Source organism: Canis lupus, chromosome 16 (genome assembly GCF_003254725.2).
Source record: "Canis lupus dingo isolate Sandy chromosome 16, ASM325472v2, whole genome shotgun sequence".
Taxonomy (NCBI): domain Eukaryota; kingdom Metazoa; phylum Chordata; class Mammalia; order Carnivora; family Canidae; genus Canis; species Canis lupus.
This window is the reverse complement of record NC_064258.1, coordinates 6,963,571-6,990,165: the sequence shown is the minus strand read 5'-3', so window position 1 is coordinate 6,990,165 and position 26,595 is coordinate 6,963,571. Positions and strand designations below refer to the sequence as shown.

General features: G+C 40.4%; 2 protein-coding genes across 2 annotated transcripts; both read right to left on the bottom strand.

The window, feature by feature from the left end:
- Positions 1-852: 852 nt before the first annotated feature.
- Positions 853-4,954, bottom strand: LOC112651011 (serine protease 58-like). The gene is made up of 6 exons (XM_025433934.3): positions 4,800-4,954; positions 4,541-4,664; positions 2,709-2,847; positions 2,228-2,484; positions 1,180-1,319; positions 853-1,085 (listed from the first exon to the last, which is right to left on the bottom strand). Exons 2-6 carry the CDS (start codon positions 4,578-4,580, stop codon positions 936-938), a joined length of 726 nt encoding a protein of 241 aa, XP_025289719.3. The 5' UTR covers positions 4,581-4,664; positions 4,800-4,954; the 3' UTR covers positions 853-935.
- A 6,061-nt stretch (positions 4,955-11,015) lies between these two features.
- LOC112651010 (probable inactive serine protease 58) lies at positions 11,016-17,286 on the bottom strand. The gene is made up of 5 exons (XM_025433933.3): positions 16,971-17,286; positions 15,998-16,154; positions 14,204-14,454; positions 11,726-11,862; positions 11,016-11,290 (listed from the first exon to the last, which is right to left on the bottom strand). The coding sequence occupies exons 1-5, from the start codon at positions 17,008-17,010 to the stop codon at positions 11,138-11,140; spliced, it is 738 nt and encodes a 245-aa protein (XP_025289718.1). The 5' UTR covers positions 17,011-17,286; the 3' UTR covers positions 11,016-11,137.
- Positions 17,287-26,595: the final 9,309 nt, after the last annotated feature.

The window sequence follows — 26,595 nt, the reverse complement described above, 5'->3', positions numbered from 1 at the left end:
CTTAATAAACCAAACACAAAATGTTGCATTTTAACTCTGCAAGCTGCACACTCTGCTTCCTGAGAGGAGCTCCTGTGTCCGCTCGCTGGACTGTAAGTTTTCAACAGTCCACCCAAAGTGGCCACAGGCAAAACCCTCTAAAAATCATTTTGGTTTCTGTGATTTTGATCCTCAGTAACTATCAATTAAAACTCTCACGTGGTAACTGGAACTGCAGGGGTGAGGTGAAAAGAGAGGGAAGAAGGAAGAAAAATATAAGAGTAATAGTTGGAGAGAATGGAGTCTCTGTGGCAGATGGCATAAGAGAAAGGGCAAGCATGTGCTGGCAAAATCTGACCTGGACTCCCTGTTTCATCTGCTTTGTCCTATGCCCTAGTTCACTTTTGTATTAACCCCTCATAGCTCAAGTCCCTACCCAGAATCCTGCAAAATGAATGAGCAAGATCTATGGCTGTTCTTGATAGTTACATAGGCAAGGGGAAACTATGCAATACCTCTTAGAGGCTCCTTCCTAGAACCTTTTCTTTCCCTCACCTATGCTTCTAGTTAGCTCACTCTTTGTCAGGCTTCCTTTTCCCTTCTAGCATGGGTAACTTGCCAAAAGCACATGTTAATTCAGTGCAAGTAATAGGGGTTTTATTACCCAAAATGGCTGAGTGGGCCTTTTTCCCATAGCCTGTGATCTCTGTTAGAACACAATCCCCACCTCATAAACTTCAACTGCCTAAGGGGTATGGAGTTTGTCATCTTCATCAAAAGGGGAAGAAGATTATCATGTATAGTCATGGTATGGGGAGGTACCAATCACCCACTCTGTTGGGTAGAAGTGAGACAGGCATGCCTGATGCAACCCAGGGCATCTATTTAGGTTTAATTGTGAGGCTGGACATAGGCACAGGTTGTGTCACATGATCTAGAATTCCTGCCATGGCAGCTCAGTTGTCTCTGATTGTATTTCTAATCCAGGACATGTATTTAAAGATGTTGGTGTAGATTCCAACATCAGCTCTCAAAACACATCCATCTAAAAAAGTCAATATTCCTTGAAGTACCCCATTGCAGACTGCTGGGGCGGCTGTGACTTCCTGCCAGAATAAAAAGGGAAATAGGGTTATCTTATCTTTCTGGCAAAAGACACAAGAAATAAAATGGGAAAACTAGGCATCAAGAGTACATTACCTTGCAGGGCAGCCTCCTTCCTGGCACAATGCCCAGACACACCATATTTTCTTGGATCCTTTGGGTTTTATAGGCATCGAGGCACTCATCCCTGTAGATTACGGATATGTTCACGCTCTGTGGTGAGTCGGGCTCCTTGGCTAGGGGAAAGAAAGATGTACAACTTCCTTAAGAGTTAGTATCTAACAAACCTCCTTCTTTTTGTTGCCTTCTTTTTCAACATATTTCTTCTTCTGGAAGGAAGGAAAAGAGAGGGGTGCCTGGGTGGCTCAGTCAGTTAAACATTTGCCTTCAGTTCAGATCTTGATCCCAGGGTCCTGGGATCCAGCCCCACATTGGGCTCCCTGCTCAGTGGGGAGTCTGCTTCTCCCTCTCCCTTTGCTGCTCCCCATGCTCGTGCTTGCTCTCTTTCTCTGTCAAATAGATAAATAAATAATCTAGAAAGAAAGAAAGAGAGTGCCAGGTGGCTCAGTGGTTGAGCATCTGTCTTCAACTCAAGGCATGATCCCAGGGTCCTGGGATCTAGTCCCACATCAGGATCTGCACAGAGAGCCTGCTTTTCCCTCTGCTTATGCCTCTGCTTCTATCTCTGTGCTTCTTATGAATGAATAAATAAACAAAATCTTTTAAAAGAGAGAGAGAGAGATCTATGCTCTTAAAAAATTTTAAAAAGAAAAGGAGATCAAACACAGAGAAATCACAACTATGGCTGCTTGGACAACAGGAAATGAGCAGACTAACCATTTCTCATGATACAAGTGTCTATCTTTTTATAAAAGAGATTAAATTCCTGGAATTTATATGTAAATATGAGACATCTCTGCATTAAATGAAACGAATTACTTTAAAATTTTCTAGAAATTTAAATGCTTAACTAACTACATCTGTGACTCCTTCAGGGAAGTACAGGGAAAGGGGGGAGAGATAATAAGGATGAATTAAGAGGTTGGAAAGAAGTCTTTTTTGGGAACAATTGCAGAAGGTAAGAGTAGAGAAGGGACAGAGTGTGTCATACTCTGAGAGAAAAGATTATCATGAGGTGACTCACAGTCATCACATAGATTGTAGGCCCACGTGGAGACCATGCACATGGCTTCCTCACGGACAGGTTCTTCAGGCAGACTGACCACTTTCACATAGTCATTGAGTTCAATATTTTCTCTCAGCTTGATTAACATGAGGTCATTCTCAATAGCAGTAACTGAGAAGCGTGGATGATGGATCATCCTCTCATAGCCAACAACTTGTACATCCTTTTCATCAGGATTTGATGGATTTGTAATCCCTAACATCACCCGAAGTTTTCTGGAACAATATAGTTGTTTGAGAGAAGACTTGACAGAGATAATGTATCCATTCCCATGGGCCTCTTTTAGCCCCTTCCTATAGGCCTTTCTCTCTACCAATAAACACCCTCAGAAGGCCTCCCAAATCCCACTTCATTAGAGAATGGAGCCAGACAGGGATCTGAGTCTATGCCCAATCTGAGAACCTAAAGTGCAAAGTAGCACTGGGGGCTTATTACTCACGGTAAGTTGCAATGTGCAGCTGTGATCACCCAAAGGGGGTGGACCAGAGCCCCAACACAGGGCAAGTAATCAGATTTCAAATAGACCAGGTAGGGGGGAGCAGTGCCATGTTGGTAATCTGGATCATAGGCCAGAGCAACTGGAAAGAGAAACATATACAGGAAATTCTGAGATTTTTGCAGGGATCACTAGAAAAAAACAAGGAAAATTATTTAATATGCTCAAGTTCCCCTACCTTTCTCTCTAATACCTTTATCTGTAAGCTGAATTTGCAAACTGGCTTAGTTTGTTCTAAAAACATGAAGAAAATGATAGAAACATCTCAATTTCAACAGATAAAGGTGTTTTTCATTTTGTTGTCACTAAATATTTTTCAGATTAAAATACAAATGTTCTTAAATACCTTCTACAATTCAGGGAACATATGTTAAATCTACTCATGAGCAACTTAATGCTTTTACCTTTTTAAGAATGCTTTTACTAGTCTGACTCCTTATTCTCTACAACAATGCAGGGAAAAACAATATAAGAGTGATTTAAAGAACAGACTACCTGCTCACGGAATCTGAGGAGAGGGAGATAATTTATTCATTTGACAAGCAAGTATGAGCACTTCATATGTGCCAGGCTTTGTTATAGGTGGCTTGGGCTTTATAGGGAACTATGCAGAGAAATAGCCCTGCTCTCATACATTCTGATGAGAGAAGACATTCCATAACAGTAGACACAATACATAAGTAAATAATCTAGTGTATTAGATGATGATTGGTACTGTGGGAAAAATAGTAGAACAGGGAAAGAGGAAAAGACAGTACCGGATGGATGTGTGTGTGTGTGTGTGTGTGTGTGTGTGTGGTGGGGAATTCTGCAATATTACACCTTAGTTTAGGTAGACCATGTAGATAGCATGAGAGATGACAAATTAAATGAAGATAGGAAAGTTAGACCATCAGATATCTGGGGAACTTGGATTCAGGTGGAGGAAATAGCTGAAGCAAGAGTCCTAAGACTTGTTTAGGAGCATCACAAAGGCCAGTGTGGCTGAGGTGGCAGGGGAGAGAGAGAAGGGCAGGAAAGGATGGAGGTCAAAGCAGTGATGCAGGGCTTTGTAGAGCATCATAAGGTTGTGGACTTTCTTCTGAAGGACTGTGAAGCCACATTAGGGTTTTGTGTAAGGCACTGATGGTCATTTCCTTGTGGAGAAATACTGAGTGTAGGAGTAGAAAGCAGAGAGGCCTGTTAGAGGATTCATGTGGTAATCCAAGCAAAAGATGATGGCTTGGCCATCGTGAGCAGTGGAGGTGGTGAGATGTGATTGGATTTGGGATATATTTAGAAGATAGAACCAAAAAAATTTTCCAAACAGATTGAATGTGGGGTGTGAGAGAAAGAGATTTCATGAATGCTTCTAAGGTTTTTGCTTGAGTAACTGAAACCTGCCAGGACAAGACCAAAAACCGTTGAATGCTTTGCTGTGTCCATCAATTGAACCTCTGTTTTCAACACCTGCCTCCACTTCTCATTCCCTTGTGCCCACAACAGTCCTCTTCTAGAAGGGCCCAGAGTCGGGCCACAGTCTTTCTCAGGAGTGGGGCTGGTATTAGGGTTTTGGTGTACATGCCTCCTCAAAGACTATACAAGCAATCAGGCTGAGATGGGGCAGGCAGGCAGTGTCACAGGTGGAAAGCTGGTGGGGATCATGGCAGTGGTGAGGGAGAGCCAGGTCTACACTTGTAGTCTGGAATGTGCCTCCTGTCTGTGTCTGTCTATCTTTCATGATTCCTCCAGGATTTCTCTTTGGCAAGGAAAGAGAAAAATGTGAAGATACTCACCAGATAGGTTCAAAAGAGCCCAGAAGAGGATAAACTTCATATTGATATCAAAAGCCTTTTCAAAGGATGAAGTTCAGTTCATCTGAATTCTTTCAGTGGCAGGATTCAGTTCCAGGAGAGGTATCTATAGGTCAGAAGAGAGGATGGTGTCAGGTGTCAGAAGGACAAGAATGGAGATCAGGTGATTTGGTCCCTGACACAGTAGAGAATGGATCTGGAATTCAGCATTTTGCTCTCCTTTTTCAGGGGAAAAACATACCTAATCTGAGAGATGTTGGAGCTCACAGTATTTCCACAGCCCCCTCCTCTCTGGTCTACCTTTTGTCAAACTCTGAAATCAGGCCCTTTTCTATACTACTACCTTCAGGACAGGGACCCCTCCCATCTGTGTGATGCTATCCCCTGATTGTGTGACACAGACATTTGTCTCCAGCCACCATAACCCAGCCTTCTGGTGCTGGCCTGACCCCTCTGCCTGACCCTGACCTCCTCCTTGAGTTATATCAGCTTTTCCTTTCATGTCACTATTTACCCACTCATTTATTCAACCAGCCAGCCTATGATCTATATTATATGTCTGACTTGTGCTAGGCTCTGTGCTCACTATGGAGGATGCCTAAATGTGAACACACTGCTCTGCCTTCAGAGAGTCCATAGACTAGGGGGGATGATAGGTTCCTGAGTAGGCAATTTTAAAACAAGGTAGTCAGAGCTAAAATTCTACCTCTATCACTGTCTCGGTGGAAATATTTGCAAAACACATTGTCCATTAAATGATCTGGATCCAAAATATATAAGGAAATCTTTAAACTCAACAACAAGAACATGACAACCCAATTAAGAAGTGGGTTCTGAACAGGTACCTTCCCAAATGCATCCATCTGCTCAGGCTGCCATAACAAAATACCACAGACTCCAGGGCTTAAACAACAGACATTTATTTTCTCACAGTTCTAGAAGCTAGAAGTCCATGATTAAGGTGCCAGAAAATTCAGTTTCTGGTGAGAGCTTTCTTCCTGGCTTGTAGACCACTGTGTCCTTATGTGGCACTTCCTCTGTATTTATGTGTACAGAGAAAAAGAGCCAGCTCTCTTGTGTCTCTTTTTATAAGGACACTAATCCTATCAGAATAGCACCCCATCCTAATGACCTCATTTCCCCAAAATTATTTCCTTATAGGACCTATCTCCAAATACAGTCACTTTGGGGCTTGGGGCTTCAACATAGGAATTTTGGGAGGACACAGTTCAGTCCATAACAACACGAGGGTGTACGGATGGCAAATAGCATATGAAAAGATTATCAACGTACAATGGGGAATAACAAATTAAGGCAACAATGAGATACCACTACACACCTAGTAGAATGGCTAAAGTTTGAGGCACAGGACACCAAATGTTGGTGAGGTTGTAAAATAACAAGAATTTTCATTTGTTGCTGATAGGGATACAAAATGTACAGCCACTTTGAGAGATGGTTTGGTGGTTTCTTACAAAGCTAAACATAATCTTACCATATGAGGCAGCAATCGCGCTCCTGGGTATGACCTGAATGAATTGAAAATTTATGTCCACAAAATCTTACAGATGAATAATTACAACAGCTTTAGTCATAACTACCAAACTTTGGCAGCAACCAATATGTCCTTAAATAAGTAAATAGTAAACAAAGTGTGGTACATTCACACTGGAATAGGTATTATTCAATGATTTTTTAAAAATTGAGCTATCAAGAGATGAAAGAAAAAAAGATGAAAGACATAAAGAATCCTTTTTTTTAAAGATTTTATTTATTTATTCATGAGAGAGAGAGAGAGAAGCAGAGACACAGGCAGAGGGAGAAGCAGGCTCCATGCAGGGAGCCCGACGTGGGACTCGATCCCGGGACTCCAGGATTACTCCCCGGGCTGAAGGTGGCACTAAACCGCTGAGCCATCCAAGGATTCCCCGACATAGAGAATCCTTAAATACATATGACTAAGCATTGAAGCCAAAGAATATCAATTACTGTATGGTGCCAGTGAATGACATTTTAAAGTAGTAGACAAGGCAATATAAGGAGGCAGACAATATAGACATATATAGACATAGACCTAGACAATATAGACATAGACCTAGAATGACAATATAAAGTAGTAGAGATGCTCAAAAAGCAACCTATAGAGACAATAAAAAGATGAGTGGTGTCAGAGTTTGGGGAGTAGGGACAGGGATGAACAGGTTAGAACAGGTCAATTTTAGAGAAGTGAAATTATTCTGTAGGATACTATAATTATCATGTCAATGTCACGGATACATAACATTATGCCTTTGTCCAAATCCCTAATACTACATAACATAAAGAGCAAACCCTAACATAAACTATGGACTTTAGTTACTAACAGTATTGATTCATCAGCTATAACAAATATACCACATCAATGCAAGATATGAATTTAAAAAATAGGTTACTTGGTGATAGAATCCAGGTAATGGAGCTACAGGTGTACACTATAAAATTCTTTCAGCCTTGTTGCATGTTTAAAATTTTTCATATTAACATGTGGGAGCACATTTTAAATTTTTAGTCAGTTACTATACAGTATAATATTAGTTTCAGGAGTACAATATACTGATTCAATACCTCCACACACCACTGGTGCTCATCACACCAAGTGCCCTCCTTAATCCCCATCACCTATTTCACCCATTCCCCCATCCCTTCCCCTCTGCAACCACCAGTTTGTTTTCTGTAGTTGAGTCTGCTTCTTGGTTTGCCTCTCTCTCTCTCTCTCTCTCTCTCTCTCCTTTTTTCCCTATGCTCATTTGTTTTGTTTCTTAATGTGGGAAAAAATATTAAAATTGAGGGATGTGCCTTAGAGCATAAGGTTAAAGATACTTCAGTCTATATTGTGTGTAAGGAAGGCACACCCAAAATCTTATACTTTACCTTGGTCTTAGAGAAGGGGAAAGAGGTTGTCTGACATAAAAAAAAAGAAGAGAGAAAAAGAGAAAAAATAATTCAAAAAGAGAGAAAGGCTTCTGTAAATGCATAAATATATGAAACAACATGGTGTGTTTGTAGAACAGCAACCACGTATTGCAGTGGAAGTGTTAAGAACCAGGTAGAAAGATAAACAGAAATTATATAATGAAAAGCCTTATTATATAAGCCTTGCACATATAAGACTTGCATAAGTATTTATTGTGTGAGAGATAAGGATCCAATAAATGTATTATTTGATGAAATTGTATTGAAGATTTTAGACAGATCCTAAGCCCAGGACAGACCCTGACTTCCTCTGAACTTTGAACTTATAGAATATGGCAAAATTATGGGATGTCATTCTTATAATCATGTTAATACATAACTTGAACATCGTGTACACACACACACACACACACACACACACACACACACATCCACCTTGCTAACATGCACAAGAAAGATTCTTCCCACTGGCTTGGGGATATAGGCAGCCACACTGAGGAAGCCTAAGTGACAAAGAACTATGTATGGATGACCACACTGCACAAGGGATAGCCTCGAGGACCCGAGGGCAGCTTTCAGCGAGGAGCCAGCAAAAAGCGAGCATCTGGTATCAGAAGGAAATGAATTGTGCCCACAACCTGAATAAGCTTAGAAGCAAATTCTTACCTTAAAGCCTTGCTAGACCCTGAGCAGAGGACCCGCATAGGTTATGATTGGACTCCTGATTCACAGAAAGTGTGAAATAATACGTGTTGTTTTAAGCTGTTCAATTTGTGGCAATGTTTTATGCAGCAGTGGAAAACCAATACAAATGCATACCGTGTGCTAGCACTTTATTGGATATTGATGATTTTGTGGTAAGGGAGATGAAAATCTTGCCCTCACAGATTATAAAGACCAGCAGGGGAAATAAGTGTAAGAAGACTTGCCATCATGAATGTCAAAACAGGAGAAGGAAAGGGAGGTAGAAACGTGCATAGCCAGGACCCTAATGTAAGGGTCAGAAGAAGACCTCCTTGAGGAAGTGATGTTTGAAGCTTAAAGCATGAGTAAAAGTTAACCAAATGAAGAGATAGGGGATGAGGACTCAAAAGAGAGAGCAAAAGAATTTTAAGACAGACTGAGGAGAATCCTACAGAACAGATCATTCGGGAATTGTTAAGTAGGAGCTGCCTACAAAGAAGACCCAGGAGGCAACCAGAGAGCAGATCCAGGAAGCATATCCTTGGGCTCCAATGATAGGCGGAACAGGCTTTATCCTGCTTCGGTGGTGACAGGAAGAAGTCGATAGGGGAAGTGGAAAAATATAAAGTAGTAGAGATGCTCAAAAAGCAGGTCAATGAGGAAGTCAGAGGAGAGGTGATCCACATCACAGTGGAGATAGAAGCTGTAGACAGCAGGGTCCTGCTCCCAGGAAAAGAATGAGGAAGAAAAGCACTAAGTATGTTTGCAGGGAGGGAGGTGGGAAGTTAATGAAGTTATAGCTGACGGTTTCAACCTCCAGGTACTCGCAGACCAGATGTCATCCACTGCAGATGAAGCACTGAAGGCCAGAGGAGAGAGGAGAATGCTTGAGGTGGCCTTTATGGAGAACTGTACAGACAGTGACTTGGGACATGTAGGATTTCTAGGACGTGTTGAAGACATAATTTAAGAGTTATAAGAAATGATCAGATGAGTATTTTATTAAAAACTCTGGAATGAGGATCCCTGGGTGGCTCAGCGGTTGAGCGCCTGCCTTTGGCCCAGGGCGTGATCCTGGAGTCCCGGGATCGAGTCCCACGTCAGGCTCCCTGCATGGAGCCTGCTTCTCCCTCTGCCTGTGTCTCTGCCTCTCTCTCTCTGTCTCTCATGAATAAATAAATAAAATCCTAAAAAAAAAAAAACTCTGGAATGATCTAAATGTGATTCAGTAAAGGGGGCAGGGGATGTTAGGCAGTGAATCACACACAGGAAGCAGGGAGAAACTAGGAACCGGGCTGCTGGAGAAGACAGGCAAACAGAGGGGCTTGTGCTTTGGATGGCCAAGGATTACAAGAAAGAAGAAGCATATTTGAATTAAATGGCCTTAGTTTCCAAATTTGAGGATTCGATTCTTTTTTTATGTGTCAGGATAAGCTATGGACTTAGTCATACCCAGCTTTTTTTTTTTTTTTTTTTTTTTTTGGCTTTGGCTTTGGTAGAGGAGGAAAAACAGTATATCAATGCCCCAGAATCAACCCTCCTCTCCTCCCCTGCAATCTCTATAGATGCATGGGTTCGCCACCTCTCTCATGTGATGGAATGTATGCCAAGCCACTTCACTCTTTGTAGAGTCTTCTCCTTCCACGGCATTGTTCTCTCTCATCTCACTGACCCCTTCTGTTCCTCCTTCCCTTTTTAACAGATGATGTCATTATCACACTGTTCCTCCTCTGTTTGTAACTCCATGGCCTCTTACTCTGGATTCCTGCTTTTGGGTGACTTGGAATCCTCTCAATTCTGTATTTTTAGATGCTTTGGTTAATGGGTCTAAAATGCTCTGTATCTCCCCACTCTAGGCCAATGCAAGAGAAGGACCGAGCATTGCTCAGAGCTCTTCCCAGTAGCACAGAACTCTCCTGAAGTCTGTGGCTACCACTCATAACCATACAACCCCTCTGTTGTCATTGCCCAGACATTATCTAAGACCCAGATCTTTGTCTCCAGCATCTCTCCTACCCATGACTGTACTCTGATCCTTTATACATGAAAACATAGGTTCTCTGCATATTATGTTTGTGAACGACCATCTACCCAATCTACCCTAGTTTCTGACTTGGGCATTATTCCAGACACTTCTCTTTCTCTTTCTACTCATAGTCAATACATGTAAACTGTATAGGTTCTGCTTCTTTGGTATCTCCCAATTCAAGAATTTGATGATGTTCTACTGCAGAGGTTTTAACGACACCCCTCTGATTCCAACAAGATTAAAAATCTAAATTTCTTCACCTAACAGATCAGGTCCTTCGCTACCTAACCCTTGCTCACCTATAAATAATAATCTTTTATCATGTCTGGCCTCCTCCTCTACTGACCATTTACTTTCTACCTTCCAGTATTATTTATTGCATATATATTTTCTTCAGAGTATGCCACATTTTTGTGCTTTTCTAACTTTTACTTAACTGTCTCTTCAGCTTTACAATATTCTCCCTTAATTTGTCTGCCTATTTGGTGAAGTATCCCCGGGCTCTGACACCCGGAATGTTTTTTTTTCTCTTCTCTCCTGAAATTTATTGCTCACCTCCACTGTAACAGTAGTCATAAAGTGTTATAATTGGCTGCTTGATGGCCAAGTGCAGGTCATATTTTCTCATGTATCCCTCGCATATGCAATGTCTGCTAAGCAGCTGATAGCCCAATACTTTTTGAAGGAATGAACACATGGCCGGTATGCTGCTACATTTCTCATCATGCTTGCAGTTTACGTATAAAAAGATCAGGGTCACAGTTTGAATTCTTAGTGCCACTTTTTTTTTTTTTTTTTTTACTGAATGTTTTCTTATTTGGATTCTGTCCAAGAACAAGAAAGATTGAGAGAGTTGTGAATTCAGTATAGAAATCATGAAGATGTTGCATTGAGGGACAAAGAAGCGGATACCCTCAGTGGGTAGTAATGGTTTTCATGATCCATCTTGCATAGGGATGAACTTCTGTGAAAAACCCTTCACTTCCCAGGGTGACACTTCCTTTGTCCCAGGATAAGATTCCATGTAGCCTCCCACCACAGACAGCTGGAGCAGCTGAAACTTCTGGCTAGAGAGAGGGAACAGGAGGTCAATGTTAATTGGTCCTCATGGAAAAAGAATAAATCCTAAGATATGGCATTATTATAGTCACAGAGGCATCTAAAGGACTAGACTCATTTTCTTGAAAGGTAACAATCCTGTCTTCACATCCACCTAGATCTCACCTCTCTCTTTTTATTACATTTATTTTTATATATTTTTTAGATCTCACCTCTCTTGTTCGAGCTTGAGCCCAAGCTGAGTGCAAGCAGGGGGAGAAAAGACAAACAGTTCTACTCAGAACTGTAAAATGAGGGAAGGGGAATTAATGACCAATCCAAAGACCTGGGGGGAGAAAAGAGGGACTCTTGGCCTTTTGGATAAGCACCATTTGATTTTCTACAATCACCTCTCCTTTTCACTGACCTCTTGCTATCGTTCTGTCTCAAGAAAAGAAAGATACCTTGGTTTTAGATATGATGCTTAAAGGTTGTCCCACACACATGATGTTTACTGCCATTCTCTCTCCTATCATATTCCTGCAGTCACTGAAGGGATGAGAATGTTGGTTTATCCAAGTCAGGATGTCAGGGTCACTGACTATGGGGGAAAAAAAGACAAATGAAGTCCACGGTTTCCCTGTTTATCACATTCTTGTGATCACTTCCTCTTTGTAAACACATTCCAACCTTCTTAGGGTTTCTTAACTCTATCTATGTCAGAGCAGCAGATTTAGAGCATGACGTTCTCCTTACATCAGACATCAGATCTGTCCTTCCTTTCTTATTCCTAATTTAGAAACCCTTTGAAAATCCGCAAGAAGATTATAAAGGACCATGAAAACAGACAGACACAAAACCAGTGTCTCTAAAAAACCCTTTATTTTTGGCGTCTACATCAACCTCTTTATAGTTAATCATAAAGGGAGAAAAACTATTTTAATGTGTCTAAAGCTGCTTTTTTAATGAAACAGATTGTTTAAAAATGTATGCGTGTGTGTGTATAAGTATGGATATATATTTCCCCCTTATAAGTCATAGTGTTTATCTCCCTCATTGTAATTGTTACTCTACTGTTAACCTCGGGATGCAAAGTTTCTAATCAAGGGGTTATATAATTCTAGTCTCTAGTGGGGAGTGGCAAGGAAGAAGGAACCAAAAAGTGACTAGAGATAGCTCAAATTAAGCCTAGTGTTGCTTACAGAGCAGAATTTTTCTGAAGTATATCCAACCTAATGTCCTAAAACAGAAAGTGTCAAGTTAGAAAAAAGGGAGGTGAGTTATATTCAGTTTTAAGTTTTTATGGGAGTTGAATTGAAATGTGTAGAATAAGCTAGGTGAAAGTAACCAAGCCCTTGAAATATTGAATTCCTAATAAATATTCAAAGTCTTGCAGCAAAGAGCTTACAAAATTAGTTTGTTACTGTGATTCTGACATGCAAAACCCATGTGATAAAACCTTTGTATGATTTTATTTTGTTTTCAAACAAGATGTGATAAATTACTTTTGTAATTACTTTGAATAAGACTTGAAAGTCAAGGATAAAAATCATAAATTTCTATTTGTTCGGAAAATATATTCATTTAGATTTCCAGGAATGTTGCTTCTGAGTTAAAAATGAAGTTGCCAAATACTGAGAATATAAAAGTTCCCACTTTTTATTTGTTTTTACAGGACAGATGGATTGTTCAGTGGCCATCAGTGCACAGTTGAAACCTGATTAATGTCATGACAATTGCCTCAGTGAACACAGCTTCATCAAGACCATAAATGTCACTTTTTAAAGTCAGCCAATCAGACCTCTTGCAATAAACATACCTCAAAGTGCCAAGCAATGAACAACAGCCATGCCTCTACAGATGTCGACCCCCTTAAGCCTTTGAAAGTCCTCCAATCTCTATTAAAAAAAAAAAAAAGCTTCCCCCCAAATCCTGTTAAGGGCCAGTACTCTACTCCGCTCAGTGAGACTGGTGTCTGTTCAGCATTGCTTTTCCCTACTATAACCAGCAATAAATTTAGCTTTATCATTTCATTTCAGATATTGCGTGGTGGCCCCGTCATCCTCTGATAATCCCTAAAGAGAGCATGACGGATTATTAGCAGCCACATTAAGTCAAGACCCACCAACGACCAACAATTGCATAAGAAAGCAACTTTTTTCATAAGTGTCCTCGGTAAGACATGCTCTTGCAAAGACCAGAGTTTCTCTGCTCATGCCAATCAGAGCTCAGAGGCTGGAGGCAGGTGTGCCTGCAACAGGGGCCATGGCAATTTATCTCAGAGGTAGGTCAGGTCAGAGAGACACCAACAGCATGTCATAATCACCCCCCTGGGCATGCCCTGGTGTCCACCTCTGAGGGGGGACTCTCGGGCAAAGTAGTAGGTGTAAGAGTTGCATTCTTGGGTAGAAGAACTCCCTCAGCTACCCTCATCTCTCGGGGTCCACTTGAATGAATCACCATCAACATATGTTGGGTTGTCTGTGGCAGGGGGTGGGAAATGTCCTCTGTCACCTTCACCATATGTTCTGTTTTTGGTTTTCCTGCTGCTTTTGGATGAATTGCTTGGTGGACTTCCAGCAGCTGTCAGTGAGACAGTAAACCACCATCCCATAGGATGCCTTGATACTGTTTTTAGAGTGAGAACTCCTAGTTCCCCCACCATTATCTGAATTCAGTTTCCTGGACTTGTGTCTTGAATGTTCTAGAGATATAACAGTTACTGACTGCTCCACTCATTGGTATCAGATTGGCTGCCCTGTATCCGTCTCTTTGAGTTATATCTCTTGCTTTCTAATCTTGGTAGGATAAGGTCCTGGCAATAATCCCAGTAGGATCAAGAACATTACCTCATGGCAACTGTTCCCTTCAAGTGTATCCCTTTACATTTTCCCAGCTCCGAAACGTTCCTCAAGATGAAGAACACAGAGCCACACACTTACGATTTTTGAATTGATTCCAAGTCCAGGTTGGGATAAAGCAAGAATCATTAAATGTTAATGGCTCCATAGATATGGCTATGGTCCCCACGTAGTTGTTGAGTACAGCGGCCTTGGACAGTTTTATCAGCATCAGGTCATTCTCCAGAGACTGTGCTTTGAACTCAGGGGCAGGGATAATCAATGAGTAGTTCCGTATCTGCTCTTTCTTATTTCTGATGCTAGGTTGATAAACTCCCAGGCGGATTTTAACGCTTTGGAAGAAAGATAGAGAGGTGGGGAAGAACAGGGTCACAAAAGGTCAGAATGGCAACAAATGTCAGGAGTTACTTTCCCAATAATCTTAATTTTTTTTCTCTCAGACCTGAGAACTGAAGTGATCTGCTTTGATTTGTCAAAAAGTCCTAATAGTTTCTGGGGTTGTTGTATTAGGGGCTAGAGTCAGTGTATGTATAAAACCTGACATGTATCTGCAACCTAGAACATACTCGATACAGTCTAGTTTTATTATTGTTATTAAGACTTGGAAGATCTGAACGGACAAGTAATAGAGATGGGCCTGCACTACATTGTCTCTAGCAGCTCTTGAGCAAGTGCATTGTACCCTTCATTTCTGGATATTTTTAGATCCCTCCTAGCTTCTCTCAAGCCCATGTCACTACATTTATGATGTGCTGGCTTCTTTATCATTGATCCCCAAGGCTTGTAGTCTATTAGGACTCCCATTTTTGATTTTCCATTCTATTTCCTGGACACATTCAAACATATCTACTTCCATCACCAGGAGTCCAGTCATGACACAGATATAAGTGCCATTTCCTACCCAAATCAGTTCATGCATTAGATCTGGCTGAGAAATGAACATCAAATTTTCCAATTCCCATTCTTGAAGAGGACGAGCTGTCTGTCCTTTGTATTTCTTATCATGGGCAGAGCAGGCTGTTTGAATAAATGGTCTTGAGTGACCAGGTGGTTGAGAGCTCTGAGTTTGAAATGAGCCTTGTAGACTCCTCAATAGGTCCCAATCACACAGCACGTTCTCATGCAGTCACAGCAGGGACACAGATTTACAAGGGAGAGCAGGATTTTATGCAGCACTTCCTTGTCCTTCTCTTACTACCTCCATCCTGTGGCTTCTGCTTGACTCTTCAACTCATCCTCGGAATATTCGCCTACTCACTACAGTCCACACTGCTCTATGAGCTTGCTAAATACCCAAATATCTTTACTACTTTAGGGACCCTACGTACACTGTCCCCTCTGCCCAGAATGTTTCCCAGGCTTTATACACTCAGCTGCCTTCTTCCTTTCCTGTTGGTCTCATCTCCTCAAAGAGGCCTGACATGACCACCCTAACTAAAGCAGATCCCTGGTTTCATTCCTACTCATTGCAGCTTGCCACTCTTTTTGTGTTTTATTTTTGGGTGCTTTTTGTTTTGGCTTATATCCTCTACCGGAATGCAAGTTTCATGAGAGAAAACTTATTTCCATCTTGTTCCCTTACTCTTTTCTCAGTGCATTAAACAGTTCCTAGAATATAGTAAATGCCCAATAATATGTTGAATGAATGAATATTATTTATACTCCTTGAGAGAGTCTCCTGAAACCTTCCTATTGATCTCCTCTTAAACCACCCAAATGGATATATTTTTCCTATTAGGAAGGAGATCTTCTCTCTTCTCGAGTCTTCTAGTTCCCTTCAGATGTCATTAAGACTTGCTAGGATGCTGTGCCCCACCAGGCCTGCTTTTGTTTAAATAGATCCCTCCCAGCTCCCAAGAATAAAGGGATACTTACGGTGAGGAGCAGTGGGCAGCTGTCAGTACCCACTCAGGGTGAATGAGAGACCCCACACAGGGCTCTGGGCTGGACTGCAGGTAGACCATGTAAGGAATAGTAAAATCTTCTGGTAAGTTTAGGTCATCATCTTTAGAATCTCTGGCCAGAACGACTCCTAAAGAATTGATGGGGATCACAGGTGGAAAGAGAGTCAAACAGGATGAAAGGCAAGAGTTGGCTACGGTAGTTTTTTTCTGACCTAATGTTTTCAAATGCCAGGGACTACAACTTATTTTGAAGATCTTTTTAAAAGTCAGAGAAAATCACACATGTCACCCAAACTATACACAGTAGGGACATTGACATGTCTTTGCTTGAGATGGAAATATATTAAAATTCTGTGAAACTAGCTTATGGGCTGATCAAAAACCCTGATTGGCAGTGTGGTGTATTACAAAAATGGGGGGGGGGGTGTGAATTATTGCTTTCAAACCTTTTTTTTTTCCAAAACATTATTTTTAATTAACTTTTGCCAACGAAGCATGGAAGTCATAATTACATACCACCTGACTTTGGCAGTGAGAGGGATGGAAAGGCTTGGGGCAGGGCCATATGGCTTCCAGTCCATCCAGCCCACCTGTCTTCCCTGACCACTCCTCTGGGTCCAGCTGCCTTGCCAGAGGGCAGTGTGGCTGGCCAGGAAACGTGGCAGTCTAAGGAGTCACAAACTTGTGTCTCAGGAGAGAGTGGGGCATGACAGCAATACATCCCAACAGGCTCACAGGCCTCAGAGGGACTGTTAGAGCACCCTGATGGGATTGGCCAGCAGAGGGAGCAGTTCCTTTTGTTTCCTTCAACAGTTAATTGAAGGAAATGTCTGCCCCTTCTGGTCCCTTCAGTTGTGGCTGCCTGCTTCCCCTTCTGACAGACCCCCACCATTCTCCTGTGCACCACCCCATCCCTCTCCAGGAGGCCAAGGCCAACTGCTCACCAGCTGTGCTCAGGAGAGTGAAGATGAGACAGGGCTTCATGGTAGGCAGCAATCTTGCAGGGAGCACAGTAGTTAGATCAAGCTGTAAACCGTCCCAATCTTTAGTCCAGCTTTAGGTCAGGACAGCTGGGCAGAAATGTTAATTGGGGCTTAGAGGGAGAAGCCAGGATCTTATAGCAGTCTTGAGACTAGTGCTGCTCAAAACCCAGTTATATAAGGTCCAGCTGTGCACTGTCTCTGGTGCAGGGCAGAAGAGGAAGGAGCAGAACAGGTCAAGGCCCTGGTGCCTCTTTTCTGATCCAAAATTTCTCAGGAGTCCTGATGATATGCTGACATTTTTCCTCCCCTCTCTGTGACATGGCCTTTCTTTGTTGGTCCCCTCCTCCCTTTGTGACTGTGTTCCCCCTCTCTCTGCCCTCACTTGTTAAAAAGCCTCTGGGAATTCTGTGTTCAGGGAAATGGCTTACCACAAAGAATTACCCTTCCACACAGAAGTTACTAAAGACTATGTCCACTCTTTCTCATGGCTCCCATAAAACTCTAGATGGCTCCCTGGTTTACCTGTGACAAGACCAAACACAGACCTTTTTTTTTTTTTTAAGATTTTATTTATTTATTCATAAGAGACACAGAGAAAGAGGCAGAGACAGAGGCAGAGGGAAGAGCAGGCTCCATGCGAGGAGCCTGATGTGGGATTCGATCCCAGGATTCTGGGATCATAACCTGAGCTGAAGGCGATGCTCAACCACTGAGCCATTCAGATGCCCCCAAACACAGACCTTTCCCCTTTTAATTGCACCCGCTGAGGTGACAACTCAGAGCCTCCAACTCCCCATTCTTTGTCTCATGAATGATTAGCTAAGCTTAGAATTCTTTTTTCCCCTGAAACTGGCTAAACACAGAGAAACATTTTTTTTTGTTCAGCTGACTGAGAAGTCCCCTGACTGCAAAACAATAGTTTTTCAACTGCAAATCTCTCCACCTATAACTTGTTTATAGAAGCCTTAAGGCAAAACCATCCTGCTGAGACACTCTGATCTTTGTTTTTTTTTTTCTTGTGTGTGTGTGTAGAAAGCATCTTTATTTTTTTAATTTAAATTCAATTCTCCAACATATAGTATGTCATTATTTTCTGATGTAGTTTTCAGTAATTCGCCAGTTGTGTATAACACCCAGTGCTTATCATGTCACGTGCCCTCCTTAATGCCCATCACCCAGTTAACCCATCCCCTCCAACCTCCCCTTCAACAACCTTAGTTTGTTTCCCAGAGTTCAGAATCTCTCATGGTTTATCTCCCTCTCTGATTTTTCCTCATTCAGTTTCCCCTTCTTCCCTTATGGTCTTCTGCACTGTTTCTTATATTCCGAAACTATATGATAATTGTTTTTCTCTGATTGACTTATTTCACTTAGCGTAATATCCTCCAGTTCCATCCACATTGATGTAAATGGTAGATATTCATCCTTTCTGATGACTGAGTATATTCCATTGTGTGTGTGTGTGTGTGTGTGTATCTATATGTGTGTGAGTGTGTTGTGTGTGTGTATACATCTTCTTTGATCTGGGGTGCTCTTACTACAGTAGTCTGAATCAAATCAATCTCCTTCAGTTTTTGTCTTTGACATTTATTACTCTTTTCAATGCACTGCACTCCTGTTTATAAGTTACCCTTACATGACAACTTCCTGGCTGTCCCCCCCTTCCAGAAATACAAAACAAATAGTGGTTTCAATCAGGGATATTAGTCTATAGTTTTCTTATAGTGTCCTTCCTTCTCCGGCTTTGGTATCAGGCTCATGTTGGCCTCATAGAATGAGTTTGGAAGTGCTCCCTCCTCTTCAACTTTTTCGAAGAATCTGAGAAGGATGGGTGTTAAATGTTCGGTAGAGGGTGCCTGGGTGGTTCAATCAGTTAAGCATCTGCCTTCAGCCCAGGTCATGATCTCAGGGTCCTGGGACTGTGCCCCACATTGGGCTCCCTGCTCAGTAGGGAGCCTGCTTCTCCCTCTCCCCCTGCTGCTCCCCTTGCTTGTACTCATTCTTTTTCTCTCTGTGTGTCAAATAAATAAATAAAATCTTAAAAAAAAAAAAAGATGTTCAGTAGAATTTGCCAGTGAGCCACCTGGCTCTGTGGTTTTCAATGTTGGGAGTTTTGGATTACTGATTCAATCTGAACTCCTCACTGATATGTTCAAATGTTCTAATTACAAAGCTTACGACAGTGAGTTCTAATGGCAAATAGGAAGTACTATGTAAATGCTTATTAAATGAAGTAAATGTGAGTTGAGTATAGTATTTCCATATTTTCCAAGCTTCAGAGGATAGCTTTCTTTCCCAATATTCAAATATTGTTGTGAAGTCCTACTTAATGGTGAAGAGCATGGGCTCTGGAGTCCAGCTTCTAGGATTTGATTCCTGGCTTCAGGACTTACTAGATGTCTTATCCTGAGAAAAACAGTTGACCTCTTAAGCCTCATGTAGGGAGGAATATTTGTACCTATTTCATAGGATAGTTGTGAGGACTGAATATTACGTAAAGGCGTGTAAGAATGTGTGACACATTGAAAAAACTTAATAAATACTAGTTGTGATGATTATACTGATTACTTTTTTTTTTTTTTTTTTACCTCTGCAACAATGAGAAATGCATCCTGAATACTGAGAAATAGCAAACCTTCAGTATGTCTCTGGTTCACAGAATTGTGTATTTTGGGTCAGCACTGTCCTGGAACATGCTGTTCCTAAAGTCAGGGATTTGAGATCATTGAGTGCCATGGGTTTCAGGGGTCCCCAGTCTAATACAATTCTCTACCAAAATAAATGACTATCCCCTCCAGTTGTAACCATATTTTGCTTATGACACCTGGTGACAAATGTGAGACTCTGAACAGATGTGGGAGGATGAGGGTGGAGCCTCTCAGTAGTCCCAGCCTGCCCTGCACTGCACTCCTTCTTAGCTGCCTTCCTCCTGGGACATGAGTGTGCATGAAGAGACTTTTGTAAGGTAGTAAGGGCTACGACTAGCTTTGTGAAGTAATCAGCCTGGGAATTTCACTAAAAACAAATAATATTTCTGCTCTGTAAAATCTATTACATGTTTATTGAGAAAAATATGGGGAAAAAAACAGAAACATGAAACAACAATAAAAACTCACTAATTATAACTCCACTTAGAGTTATCCACTATTAGTACATCCAGCATTTGCAATGCCTTTTTGTTTTGCCCATTCTCTATAATCTGCCCTCAACAAAAAAAGTAAATAAATTTTTAATTTTTTTTTTTTTAAGAGCAGTTTTACGTTCACAGCAAAATTGAGAGGAAGGAATGGAGATTTCTCATATACCCCCTACCCTCACAAGTGCATAGCCTCCTCCATTACCTACATCCCCACCAGAGTGGTCTATTTGTTACAATCGATAAACTTACACTGACACACTATTAGCACTCACAGTCCATAGTTTACCACAGGGTTCACTCTTGGTGTTGTACATTCCATGGGTTTGGACAAATGTATAATAAATGACATGTATCATGAGAGTATCATACAGAGTATTTTCACTGCCCTAAAAATCTTCTGGGCTCTTCCTATTTATATTTATCCTTTCCCTGACTTCTGACCCTTGGAAACTACTATTCTTTTTATGGACACCATGGTTGTACCTTTTACAAATTGTCCTATCATTGGAATCATGCAATATATAGCCTTTTCTGTTTGGCTTCTGTCCCATAGTGATATGCATTTAAGTTTCCTCAATGTCTTTTTTTAATAATAAATTTATTTTTTATTGGTGTTCAATTTGCCAACATACAGAATAACATCCAGTGCTCATCCTGTCAAGTGCTCCCCTCAGTGCCCGTCACCCGTACCTCTTCTCAGCTATGGGATCAGCTTAAACATAGTCTTATCATATGATCCAACAATCAAGATAAAAACTTATCTCCACACACAGACCTTCATATGGATATTTATAGCAATTTTATTTGTAGTTGTCAAAACTTGGAAGCAACAGAGATGTTCTTCCGTAGGTGTATTGATAAATAAACTGTGGGACATTCCACTAGCTGGAATATTATTCAGTGCTAAAAAGAAATGATCTATCAAACAACAAAAGTTGCTATAAATATCCATATGAAGGTCTGTGTGTGGAGATAAGTTTTTATCTTGATTGTTGGATCATATGATAAGACTATGTTTAAGCTGATCCCATAGCTGAGAAGTACAAATAGACGATGATTGGACTGAGCTACTCAGAATAAATGAATACTCTAAGATTAAATACTTTTGTTTGAATCCATTCAAATGAGACAGAACTTCTTAATTGACCCTTAAAAGTAAGACTAAAATAATACCAAGATAGTAAGTAAATATCTTTTTTTAAAAAAAGGCCTTTGAAAATTTGATTTCAAGTACTAAAATCACTTGCCATAAAAGATGAATGATGAGAATAATTACATTTAAATAATGAATTTAATGAGATTTCTAGGGTAAAAGAAGCTTCTTTTTGTCTTATTAAAGAAAAGTTTCACAGATAAATTCATCTTGAGCATATGCTGAAATTCTTTTCTTGTTAATGGAAAAACTAACAAGTGGATTATGAAGTGTACCAATATGAAGTAAACTTCCACCAAGCCTATCTATCCTATATGAAAAAAAACATTTACTCAAGGAGCTAAGTTTCTATGTGCAGATATTGCTTTATTTTATATAGGTACAAAAGGTCTTAACCATGAGGTTGACAGTTGAGAGCCATCTCAGACTTTTCAGGAGCAAAAGATAAGTAAATTCATCTATTACTATGATTAGACATAGCAAGAAAAAAAAACACTTTTGCCTCTATGCTGTTGTTCCTAATCTCAGATTGTTATCACTTTATATATTTCCTTATTTTTGCTCCAAATATACCATGTCTTCCTGGATCTTACTGAATTATGAATTAGGTATTTATTTGTAGTAAATATATTTTGGTGAGAGATATCTCTTCTGACTCTACAAAGGGGCTTTTTATTTTAAATTGTAACTTATTTTCACAGGTCTTTTTTTAAAGAAAAAAAGACTTATTTATTTATTTGTTTGTTTATTTATTTATTTATTTATTTATTTATTTATTTGAGAGAAAGAGAGAGAGAGCATGAGAGGGAGGAGGGATAGAGAGAAGAGAGAGAATCATCAAGGAGACTCTCCGCTAAGCCCTACTCAGGGCTTAATCCCAGAACCCTGAGATCATGACCTGAACTGAAATCAAGAGTTGGTTGCTTAACCAACTGAGCCACCTCGGCACCCCTGTTTTCATAGGTCATTTTATGTTTTTCTCTGATAGTATTTTTGACCCTTGAACAACATGAGTTTGAGCTGCATGGGTCCACTTACATGTGGACACCTTATAGTACAGAAGTGCAAATGTATTTCTCTTCCTCGTGATTTTCTTAATAACATTTTCTCTGCTTTACTTTACTGCATAGTATGTGGTACATATAGCATACCAAATAAGTGTTAATCAACTGTTATGTTATCACTAAGGCTTCTGGCCAACAGTAGGCTATTAGTAGTTAAGTTTTGTGGGAGTCATAAGTTATGCAAGGATTTTTTATTATGCTGAGTGTTGATGCCCCAACCCTCATATTATTCAAAGGTCAACTGTACTTTAGAAGCCGGTCTGTGCTTTCTAGTCACCCACCCTTTTACTTTTATCCAGTTTGTTTTTACTGTAGCATTTGCATTAATCAGCATTACATTCTACAGTCTCTTTTTGTTTTCTTTTTACCCAGTGAGAATATATATATATATATATATATATATATATATATATATATATACCATGAAGGTAGGATTTTGACTGTTTTCTTCTGCTGTATCTTTAGCACATAAATCAAGGCCAGTACATTGCAGGTCTCCAATAAGTATTTGTTGAGTAAGTGGCTGGATAAATGAATAGAATAGTTACATTGTCTCCACTGAAGGACACACCAGATTTGTTTAATCAATCCTCTATTAATGGATATTTGAGTTGTTTCTGGATTTTCAGGATTATGTGGATACTCTATCGGTAAGTACACTAGATTATTCTGGTGGGGATTGTGACTGCCTCCTTAACATCCAATCCTCCTTTTCTTGGTAACTCTCCTTATAACTACTCAGTTAATCAAACATATATCAAATAGGCCAAATATCTTGCAGAATAAAAAGTCCACACTTTGCTCTGATGGTATGCCTTGTCACTTAATTGTAAATTAATCAACATAATCCCATTAGATTATTGGCTCAGGTTTGTGCAAGTGACCAAAATCAGTTAAAGACACACAATATGATGTCTGCCAGGGGCATCTGGGAAAGAAGCTTTCTAGATCTGCTGGGAACAACTTTATCTCTTTCCCTGGATACAGACAAAGGAGAGCAGGGCTCCAATGGCCATTTTGATCACAAGGCTTTATCCCTAGGAAAAACTGGCAGTAATGACAGTAAATGACAGTAATGCACAGGGGGCAAAGACAGGAATAAATTGGTCCTTGACATTTTTGAATTGCTGAATCAAAACATCCATGAAGCCTTTCCCATTTCTAAGCTTCTATTAGTATAGTTTTAAAGACCACGTGAGTTGGATATTGTATTCCTTGCAACGAATAACTTCTGAATGCTACATTCCCATTTATACTTTGTTTTTGTTTTTTATAAGCATATTTTAATAGGATAGAGTCCTAGACATGATTTTGTTGGGTCAAAGAGCATACAGATTTTGCATTTTAATATACAGTTACAAATTACAAAGAGTTAGATTTTAAAAAGACAAGAGGTAGAAAGTGATGAGAGGCTGAAAAGGGACTATTGAATGGTATCAAGAAATAGAACTTGTTTGTTTTTCTTCATACTTTTCTTTGGGCCTGCCCTGATCTCTCATCTTTTGTGTATCTCACTGAGCCTGTGGCTTCTCTGAAACTGCCCTCTACTTGTGGTGAGGTGGGTAGGTGTATATTGATGGTGGTGATGGAGTAGAATAAAAAGCATTTCAGAGGAAATAGGAGAATCTTTAAGCTCATTTGTTTCTGGTGAGAAACCTGAGATGTTTAATTAAGATAGATCTAAAGCTACCCATTTTAATAAAGAGGAGTTAAATATGAAATTAATTTAGGCTGTATGAAAACGTAAAAGCAATTTGATGAGAACCATGGAAATAAGACAGATCAGCTTAGTTATGACCAAATATTTAAGAGCCTTGAATACAAGGCTAAGGAATTTGGGTTCCATCCTGGTGGCACTGACAAGATGATATTAAGGGCTCAGGACTGTTCCCTATGCATGTGCCATCCAAAGTTACAGAGGAATAGGAATTTGGTAATGGGATGTATATCTTCCCATACCTTCCTCTTTCAAGATACCTGGTATGGCCTGCGTGTTTGTGTCCCACCACCAAATTTATGTACTCAAACTCTAATCCATAAATGGGATGATATTAGGAGGTGGGGCCTTTGCAAGGTTTAGATAAGGTCATAAAGGTGGAGCCGTTGTGATGGGATTAGCGTCCTTATAAAAGGAGACTAGAGCCCTTCCATGTGAGGACACAGTGAGAAGGACACTGTCTACAAGCCAGGGAGTAGGCCCCCACTATTTCAATGGCACCCAGATTTTGGACTTCCCAGCCTCCAGAACCATGAGAAATCAGTTTGTGGTTTAAGCCACCTGGTCTATGGCTTTTTTGTTATAGCAGCTTATACTGACTAAAGCAATTCCTCACCTTATTACTAAAGCTGCGAACATTTCCCCCTTTCAAACCTCCTCCACCTGCTGCTGTGTCTTCATGCTCATTATATCTTTTTCCTGGATCCATACCAGATATGCATAGGAATCATGTGTCAGGACTTATACTCCAACTCTATAGCCAAGACTTTTAGGACCTTAGTGTAATAGATTGATTTTCTGCAAACTTACCTGCATTTGCACTTTCTTTTTCTTAGAGTTCAAAATAGTATATTATTTGGTCTGGGATTTGGGGTATAGGTGGTGGAAGAGGGGCACAGATTGCGTGAAGATACCATGCCTGCTATAGCAATAAAATCTCAGTGGGAAAACAAGAGAGATCTCAGGGAACTGGAACATATAGGTAAGGAAAACCTTGAAGGATGCACAAAATCAGTGATTTGTAAAAATTTCTCCATCTGGTGGTTTCCTTTATCTAGCCTCACAGAGTTTCAGATAAATTAGACTGCAGAGGGAGACCATGTCATTACAGCAGTAGCAAAGCATCAAGAATAAGGACAGCTGGAGCTTCGTCTCTGCCCAACTATGAGCTAGCCAAATGACTTCGGGCAGTTGATTTCCACTTTCTGCACCTTGTTGTCATCATCTGTTCAAAAATGTGATGGTTCTTCAATAAGTGGTGCTGGAAAAATTGGACATCCAGATACAGAAGAATGAAACTAGACTAATCTCTTGCACCATACACAAAGATAAACTCAAAATGGATGAAAGATCTAAATGTGAGACAAGATTCCATCAAAATCCTAGAGGAGAACACAGGCAACACCCTTCTTGAACTTGGCCACAGTAACTTCTTACAAAATACACCCATGAAGGCAAGAGAAACAAAAGCAAAAATGAACTATTGGAACTTCATCAAGATAAGAAGCTTCTGCGCAGCCAAAGAAACAGTCAACAAAACTAAAAGACAACCTACAGAATGAGAGAAGATATTTGCAAATGACGTATCAGATAAAGGGCTAGTATCCAAGATCTATAAAGAACTTCTTCAACTCAATAGCAAAGAAACAATCCAATCATGAAATGGGCAAAAGACGTGAAGAAATCTCACAGAAGAAGACATAGACATGGCCAACAAGCACATGAGAAAATGCTCTGCATCACCAGCCATCAAGGAAATACAAATCAAAACCACAATGAGATCCCACCTCACACCAGTGAGAATGGGGAACATTAACAAGACAGGAAACCACAAATGTTGAAGAGGATGTGTAGAAAGGGCAACCCTCCTGCACTATTGGTGGGAATGTGAACTGGTGCAGCCACTCTGGAAAATTGTGTGGAGGTTCCTCAAAGAGTTAAAAATAGACCTGCCCTATGACCCAGCAATTGCACTGTTGGGGATTTACCCCAAAGATACAGAAGCAGTGAAACGCCGGGACACCTGCACCCGATGTTTCTAGCAGCAATGTCCACAATAGCCACACTGTGGAAGGAGCCTCGGTGTCTATTGACAGATGAATGGATAAAGAAGATGTGGTCTATGTATACAATGGAATATTCCTCAGCCATTAGAAACGACAAATGCCCACCATTTGCTTCGACGTGGACGGAACTGGAGGGTATTATGCTGAGTGAAATAAGTCAATCGGAAAAGGACAAACCTTATATGGTCTCATTCATTTGGGGAATGTAAAAATTAGTGAAAGGGAATAAAGAGAAATATTTTTTTATCAGTGTAGTTTTTATTGCATTCTTAAGGTATCACAAAGAAGTCTGAAAAATCATCTGGCATCTTGCTGTTTCTGTTGCTGGACAACTCAGCGCTTATTCATCAGCCTGCTGAACTGTTCCTTTTTCAGAAACATAGATACCATCCAAAAATTTTCTGATATCCTTGTTTTTAACAGTTGTCGCTTGCTGGATCAAAGCAG